We start from the raw sequence: 8,602 nt of genomic DNA, 5'->3' as shown, positions 1-8,602 counted from the left end.
TTAATTTACTGTACATGTACTCAATACTTGGTAGGGGCTCCTTTTGCTTTAATTACTGTCTCAATTCAGCATGGAATGGAGGTGATCAGTTTGTGGCACTGCTGAGGTGGTATGGAAACAAAGGTTTATTTTACAGTGGTCTTCAGCTCATCTGAATAGTTTGGTCTCTTGTTTCTCTAAGGGGTTCAGGTCTGGTGAGTTTGCTGGCCAGTCAAGCACCAACAACATGGTCATTTAACCAACTTTTGGTGCTTTTGGCAGTGTGGGGAGGTGCCAAATCCTGCTAAAAAATAAAATCAGCATCTTCAAAAAGATGGTCAGCAGAAGGAAGCATAAAGTGCTCCAAGATTTCTTGGTAAACGGGTGCAGTGACTTAAAAAAAAAAAAAAAACACAATGGACCAACATCAGCAGATGACATTGCACCCCAAATCATCACAGACTGTGGAAACTTAACACTGGACTTCAATCAACTTGGGCTATAAGCTTCAACACCAGTCTTCCAAACTCTAGGACCTAGGTTTCCAAATGATATGCAAAACATGCTATCATCTGAAAAAAGGACTTTGGACCACTGGACAACATTTCAGTTCTTCTTCTCCTTAGCCCAGGTAAGACGCCTCTGACGTTGTGTGTGGTACAGGAGTGTCTTAACAAGAGGAATACGACAACTGTAGCCAAATTCCTTGACACTTCTGTGTGTGGTGGCTCTTGATGCCTTGACCCCAGCCTCAGTGCATTCCTTGTGAAGTTCTCTAAAATCCTTGAATCCAGTTTGCTTGACAGTCCTCATAAGGCTGCGGTTTTCTTGGTTGGTTGTGCATCTTTTTCTTCCACACTTTTTTGTTCCACTCAACATGCTTGGATACAGCACTCTGTGAACAGCCACCTTACTGCCAATTAATTTTTGCGACTTACACTCCCTGTTTTAGTTGATTAGCTGATTGGCATGTCATCATATTCTAATTTGTTGAGATAGTGAATTGATGGGTTTTTGTTAAATGTGAACCAAAATCATCACAATTAGAAGAACCAAAGACTTTGACTATTTCAGTCTGTGTGCATTGAATTGATTTAATATATGAGTTTCACAATTTAAGTTGAATTACTGAAATAAATGAACTTTTCCACTGCATTCTAATTTATTGAGAAGCACCTGTACATATAGTATATAGACAAAAGTATTGGAACACCACCTTCTTTAGAACAGAAAAAAGGCACTTCCAAAACTGTGGCAACAAAGATTGAAACATAATTCATGTATTTAAAAATGGTCGTTCCATCTGTTTCCATTACTGTGTCCATATATACAAGTCATTGGTGTTAGGTGATGGTTTTTGGCTCAAGGTTTCCATTTAAAGTCACATAGGCCTTATACATTTGTATTATAATGTTAGAATAGAAAAGAGTCCTGTCCAAACTGTTGCTATAAAATTAGAAGCACACATTTCCCTAGAATAGCATTACCTTATATTCTTTAAGATGTAAGATTTATACAAATGTAGATGACTAAAGTACTCAACCTGTTTATGTGTGCCAAAACGTTTGGCAATAAATAGTTTATACCGTTTCCCAATTAAAAACATAATTGTGATTATTGTGCATATCATATACCTTTAGAATAGATCCAAAATATTTAAGAGGCTTTGACTGTTTTAAACGGATTTTGCATGGTTACATCAATGAATAAAAAAAAAAATGTAAACGTTATTTTCAGAGCTTCATCGGTCTCGCGCGTTGCAAATTGTAATTTGTAGCCATTCGCAGTTTTCATCAAAGCTGCGAACTGTTGCTATGGATACCACGTCAAATGATTCGCGGTCTGTCCAAACTATAATCTAACTTCATAATGGGTGTCAGATGCTTCAATGTAGCTAGTTTTAAAAGTGTTAATACTTAAAAGTACTTGTTTAAAAACGAATTGCTTAGCACACTCTTGTCAAACCCTCGCCCACTGCGTCGTCTGACATGGCATCTGCTGGGTTCCGCTTTCCGCATGTGAAAAAATAAATAAAGATCCATTACCGGATGCGTTTAGTTTTGGTTTTAACTCAACTTGCTGTCAACCCGGAAAGAGGCTGCGCTCGAGGCACGGGGCTCGGCTTTCGGCGCGGAACTTTCATCTGTTTTGGCGGATAAATGAACGCATGTTGTCCGTGTATTGTGTCCTGAGAGAGCGCTGAATAACACACACACATCAGAACGTGGATGAGTCACCAGACTTTGGGACTTTGGAAGTGAAGTAAGTTGATATTAGGTGTGGCAGTTACGCACAATACCGACTTCCTCTCATAGGCGACTCGTAATACCGTTTTCCATGGGATTTCATCAAAACCTGGTCCAGGTGAAGCACACCTGCATCCACCTGTCATGGACCCTCTTGAAACTCGCTTTTTCTCCGTTTATGCTGGCTTTACAGGATTCCCACGCACATGAAAACGTTTACCCTAAACTTTTATAGTCAGTGATTTTTTTTTTCAAGCTATGCTCGGCTATTAGTATCGCTTAGAAAAAATACTCTTTGTAAGTGTTGCCTTTATAAAATACATTTTAGTTATCTAATCACGAGCTACTGGAATAGTCATGAATTCATTTTTCATAAGATGTGGGAACCCTGGATCCGTTATTGACAGAATAAAGACAAATATTAGACTACCATGTTCTAACGAGTACTGATAGATACTGATGATTATTATAAGGACATTTTCGTTGTTGCATTTTTTGTATATATTGTATAATCATATGTAGTGTGTCTAAATTAGTTTCTTTAAAAATATATATATATTTATAGCTGTGTTTCAGGCCTATATATATATGCACACACACACATGGACTATAAATATGTAATGTGCTAAATATATGTATATATAAATATTTTTTAGTGCTATCACGATTTTTGTTTGCTTATGTGTGTTTTGTGTATATTATGTATGTGTAAATACACACACACACATATATATATATAGAAAATATGTATATTTATATTCATATTTGTAATATTGTAAAATATATTTAATAAGCAAACACTTTTTTTATTGTATACATGGATGTGTGTTTTATTTACATATACTTAATAAATATAAAAAGCACACATATATTATGTAAACAAAAACTTGCGATTAATCGAGATTAATCATTGCACAAATATATATATATATATATATATATATATATATATATATATATATATATATATATATATGCTGTCAAACGATTAATCGCGCACACACACACACACATATATGATGAGGTCTGCTTCTGAATCAATATCAAGTTTTGTTTCAAGTTAATTTATTTAAACAAGGTACCAATAGTTATGTGTGAGATTTCAAGAGTTATGTGTGAGAGATTTTTTTTTTATTTTTTTTATTTGTATTATTTATTCATTCATTTGTTTGTTTTGTAGATCTGGGACATGCCTTACCTGGACAGACAAAATCGGACCTGTGGATTCCTGGATATTGAGGAAAATGAGAACAGTGATAAGTTTTATCGGCGTTATTTTATCTTGGATACTCATGAGAATTTTCTCCTCTGGTATATGGACAATCCACAGGTATAGCTCTTTGTGTTTCAAGTTGCAGTATGGCTTTACACAGGATTTTCTTTTTTTACCTACACTCCAAACCTCAACTTTGCATTCTAAAAAAATCCATCCTGTATTTTTGCATAACTTTTTTTACTTGTTTCCTTTAAAAAAAAAAAAAACAGAACTTACCTCCGGGAACAAAGTTTGTTGGAAATTTACGACTCAGTTACATTTCAAAGGTATCAAATTCTACCATAATATAAAAAGAAATACAAGACTTTTTTTATAATAATTTATTTAGATTTTGTTTGAACTTTGTAGGTTAATGAAGTATCAGTAAAGCAGAAACCAAAAGCAGAATTCTGCTTTGGTAAGTACATAAAATGGGTATGTTTTTGTTGTTGTTTTTCTCCCCCACAGTATCAATAACTTACTACATTTTGTCTTTCAGTAATAAATGCATTGTCCAGACGGTACTTTCTGCAGGCCAATGATGCTATGGATTTGAAGGAATGGGTCATTGCTCTGAATAATGCCACCAAAATTACAGTATGTGGAGCTTTTTGCATATGCACTGTTGTTATGTATGGGGTTTTCTTTGTAATATCCCATCCATATGTTAATAAAAATGACAAAAAACCACAAATAAGCATTTTTAGTTAGAGCCTTTGCAACATCAGTTAGGAGATAAAAGATGAGATTTTATTTTGATTAATGCAAAGTCATATACATTTGTATCTAAATAAACTAATGAAACAATATGCATATCCTAATCAGTACATATCTTTTTAAGGTTCCAAAAGCATCACCAGTGACCCAAAGCTCTGATGCCACAAATGTTTCAAACCCAACTCAGTCAACATCTCGACAGGCGTATAAAACAGCAATTGTGGGAGGTGTGGTTGTGCACACACCAGTCCAGCAGGTAACAGATTTGTATGTGTTCTTTATTCATCTATTTAATTGAGGAAAATATGAATATAAATCTGTTGTGTTTTTCTCAGAGCGATAATGAGGATGTCTTCACGAGTGAACTAGGATCACACGTCACTTTAAGGAGATGTCAGAGTGTGCGTCCAAATGTCTCGAGGTCTGGCTATTGTGTCAAGCAAGGCAATGTGGTAAGACCAGTGTCTTGTCATATCTGTTAAGTAGAATTTTTTGTCGATAATATGCCATAGATGTTGTTGTTAAAGGAATAATTCACCCTCAATCCATCTGATATGTAGCCTAGATGAGTTTGTTTCTTCATTGGAACATATTTGAATAAACATAGTATTACCAATGGATCTTTTGCAGTGAATGGGTGCCGTCAGAATGAGAGTCAAAACAACTGATAAAAACATCACAATAATCCACAAGTCATCCACACAACCACAGTCCATGAATGAATGTACTGATAGGTTAAAGATGTGGTTGTTAGTAATCTGTTCAGATGAAGAAACAAAATAATCAACTTGGCCTAAGGATGAGCCTTATTTTATTTTATTTAGCATGTTGTTGGGTCTATGCAGTTCATAGTTTTATTACATTATTTCTGTTAAATAGAATTGTGTACAATATGGCATTGGATCACCGCTGGATGTCCAATGCAGATACTTCTATAGAAATGTTTTACAAGAATTTTGTTAGCACTTCAATTAAACTGCATCATTTTTCAGAGGAAAAGCTGGAAGAGGAGGTATTTTATTCTAGATGACCAAACTGTGAGCTACTATAAATCTGAAACGGTAAGATGCTGGGATGGTAAACTCTTTAAAAGAATAGAAATGATTAATTTATATACTGAACAGATCTATAAACCAGTACTCTGTCTCTTTTCAGGATAAGGAGCCATTACGCAGTATTCGACTGCAGGATGTGCTGAAAGTTAATGAGTGTCTTGTGAAATCAGGGTGAGTATGCTCTGTGTGTGTGTGTGTGTGTGTGTGTATTCGAAGTAAGTTATTATTAGAAGTCATTATGCTCACAAGGCTACAATTTAAAATATCAGTATTCTATTTGAATATGTTTTAAAATGTAATTTATTCCTGTGAGGCAAAGCAGAATTTTCAGTAGTCATTATTCCAGTTTTCACTGTCACGTGATCCTACAGGAATTATTCCAATATTCTGATTTGGTGCTTTAAAATGAAGTTTTTATCTGCTTTGTCATACAAAAGGGATTTTTGTCATTAATTGTGGTGTTTGTTGTAGAGATCTGCTGTCTCGTGATAACCTTTTTGAAATCATCACCAGTACCAGAACCTTCTACATCCAGGTAACTCTGGACTGAATTAATTTAGACTGATTCAGGTGTCAGTGATAAAGATAATATTGTTGGTGTAGGTGGACCTCATATTATACACATGGTTCATCTCATTGACTAGCATCCAGATCTGCAGCTGTTTGTCAGTGTATTTAAAGATCAACTGTTTTTTGAATCATCCTTGCATAAATGCTCTGGCACTCAAGCGAAACATAAATAACTCATTATAAATGCTTTTCAAGTATGTGACAGGTGTTTATGTGGCTACTGTACTGTTGAGCCATGTTGAAAATGCAAATGAGGCTTATGGAGATCTTTAATCTTTTATTTCATACTGCACAACTAAACAACTTGAAGTTAAAAACGTCAGCTTAACCTTCTTTTGTGTGTGTGTGTGTGTACAGACAGACACCCCAGAAGACATGAAGGGCTGGATCAAGGATATCTCCTCAAAAATTCAAGACTTCAGAGGACCGTCTAAGGTAAATATTCTTGAAGTGTTTAAAGTCATTGATCTTTCAGGTACTATTCATTCTTTCAGGTATTATTATTTGTTTGGTTGTTTTGTTATATTCAATGTTATTTCTCATACTTTTCAGATATTGTTTCCTAATGTAAATTTTTTTGTTATTATTGTTCAGTCAGGCAGTTTTCTTTCCAGTTGATAAGTCATAAGTTGCATGGATACATTTTTTTAGCAAAAACCAACAAATACATTGTAAGGGTCAAAATTATTGATTTTTCTTTTATGCCAAAAATCATTAGGCTATTAAGTAAAGATCATGTTGCATGAAGATATTTTGTAAATTTCCTACTGTAAATATATCAAAACGTAATTTTTGATGAGTAATACGCATTGCTATAATTTCATATTACTTGCATTGCTAATCTCCAAAAATTGATCCTGAAGACTGGTTTTGTGATCCAGGGCCACACAGAATAAGCAATTATAATAATTATGATTAAAGATAAATATTACATTTTTATACTTATAGACATTATCTACAATATTAACAACAATCCTAGCTTCTTTTTCTAAATAATTTTTCAGTTGTCTTCAAAAAAAATTTCTTAGGACAAATTTCTTTTTTCTAAACGAATAAAAATACATATTACTGTGCATTTTAAGATCTTATCTTAGGACATTTCTAAAATAAAATAAACACAATGAATGAGCATTTCTAACAGTAGTCCTCTCTTGATTGACAGTTGCGCTGTTCCGGAAAAGTCTTTTCTGTGCAAAGGAAACCTCAGCTTGTGAAGTCCTGCTCCACTGTAGATTCGTGGCAGCCCTGGACCCCGGTGCCCAACCAGGAGAAGCATTTGAAGGAAGAGGGTCAGAGAGAAGGGCCGTACAGCTCTCTTCCCTCACTCTCACACATGAGCCACATCTTTCAGTCATCGACTCGACAAACTCGACAACGACACCATTCCCAGCCTCAGCTCGCTCCCAGCGACACAGACTTTCCTGACAGTCTTGACCATCTCCGCTCCACTGATGTTTAGTTTGCTTTAATGGATACTGCTGGCCAGCACATGGATAGTGTTATGATTTTAGCTTTTTGATTGTTGCTTTTCTTGTTTAGTGGAGTGCACACAAGAGCTTCAGTCATTGCAATGCTGCTCACTCACTCTAAAGGAATAGTTCCTAATTAGTACCCAAAACTTCTGTCATTATTTACTCAATCACCTATCAAACTCCAACAAGCAATGTATGGCAAGAATTGTGTACCGATTCTTCAAGCAGTTGTACTTTTGTCTTTCTACAGAAAAAAAAAAACAATACTTTTGGAACAATAACATACAAACAAAAAAAAATATGTAGAAGAGAACTGTAATTTTGGCTGAACTATTCCTTTACAAGAATGTGTCTTTTTATGTATGAAGGAATGTAAAATGAGGAAGGATGATTTGGTGAAAAGACATTTCATGTGTTGTATTGCCTTAGTTAATTTCCCGTGACATAAAGTGGGGTCTAAAAGTCTGAGACAACTTGTGAAATGCTTTTTATATCATATAATATGTGTATAATTATATTTTCAGCACAACAAAATATGAGTGAATAGTTATAAAACTAATAAGATTCTTAGTATTTGGTAGATCTATCTTTTGCTTTAATGACAAACATGTTATACAGCATGATTTAAAAATGTCATTTAAAGAGCATCTTGTGCACTGCAATTAATATTTTGCTTTGTTTTACATCGTAACTTTTTTTTATTTTATTTTTAATGTGAGATATTTAAATTTCAAGATTTAAAAAACCTAAATTTTCAATGTGGTCTCAGACTTTTGGACCCACTTGTACACTTGAAAATATTGTTGGTACGTGTAGTAGACTTCAGTCAAGGCATGTAGACTTATTTTGAAGACATTTTGTTCAATATCACTAATGAAGGCGCTTGAATGATTAGGTAAACTTTGACTAGACATTTTCATGACTGAAAACATTTTAATAGCCTCTTGATTGCTTTGAAATGCCTGAAAATGTTAATAGACATTTCTTTTGTTGCTGTGAATGGTACTACAAGTAGGTAATGTTCCTGTTGCTTTTTTACATATATATATATGCGTCATTGTTAGATATGCATCATCGCTTTGCACATGAAATAAACCAGTCCTTGAAAAAGAAAAATTACAATCTTTGCTCCTCCTGTCCAAACAGCGTCGCGCTTTGACACTGAACCGATATTTATTTCAGGCTTGCGCGTGATAAAGCAGAGCTAGCTAAAAATGGGCGGAGTTTGGCGGCCTGACCGTTTTAAATATATAGATATCAGATATAAATGTGCTATTTTTATAAATGATTTAAATTTTCCTAATTCCG

At 34.5% G+C, this 8,602-nt stretch overlaps 1 protein-coding gene across 2 annotated transcripts; it reads left to right on the top strand.

Moving 5' to 3' along the window:
- The first annotated feature begins 1,932 nt into the window (after positions 1-1,932).
- plekha2 (pleckstrin homology domain containing A2) lies at positions 1,933-8,410 on the top strand. 2 transcript variants are annotated; one of them, XM_052564238.1, is made up of 12 exons: positions 1,933-2,241; positions 3,406-3,555; positions 3,711-3,767; positions 3,850-3,898; positions 3,980-4,077; positions 4,322-4,453; positions 4,533-4,649; positions 5,190-5,258; positions 5,353-5,423; positions 5,724-5,787; positions 6,180-6,257; positions 6,985-8,410. In XM_052564238.1, exons 2-12 carry the CDS (start codon positions 3,415-3,417, stop codon positions 7,279-7,281), a joined length of 1,173 nt encoding a protein of 390 aa, XP_052420198.1. In that variant the 5' UTR covers positions 1,933-2,241; positions 3,406-3,414; the 3' UTR covers positions 7,282-8,410. The 2 variants fall into 2 exon arrangements, with proteins under 2 accessions (XP_052420198.1, XP_052420199.1); XM_052564239.1 differs by lacking the exon at positions 1,933-2,241 and adding an exon at positions 2,319-2,522.
- The last annotated feature ends 192 nt before the right edge of the window (positions 8,411-8,602 follow it).

Source organism: Carassius gibelio, chromosome B8, assembly GCF_023724105.1.
Source record: "Carassius gibelio isolate Cgi1373 ecotype wild population from Czech Republic chromosome B8, carGib1.2-hapl.c, whole genome shotgun sequence".
Classification (NCBI taxonomy): Eukaryota; Metazoa; Chordata; class Actinopteri; order Cypriniformes; family Cyprinidae; genus Carassius; species Carassius gibelio.
Note: the sequence above shows the minus strand (reverse complement) of the source record. Positions and strands in the feature narration are given on the sequence as shown.

Bases quoted from the DNA above. Each gene is read 5' to 3' on its own strand.
- plekha2 (XM_052564238.1), top strand. From the start codon at position 3,415: ATGCCTTACCTGGACAGACAAAATCGGACCTGTGGATTCCTGGATATT. The intron at 3,768-3,849 runs GTATCAAATTCT...TGAACTTTGTAG, and splicing joins GACTCAGTTACATTTCAAAG to GTTAATGAAGTATCAGTAAA. The intron at 3,899-3,979 runs GTAAGTACATAA...TTTGTCTTTCAG, and splicing joins AAAAGCAGAATTCTGCTTTG to TAATAAATGCATTGTCCAGA.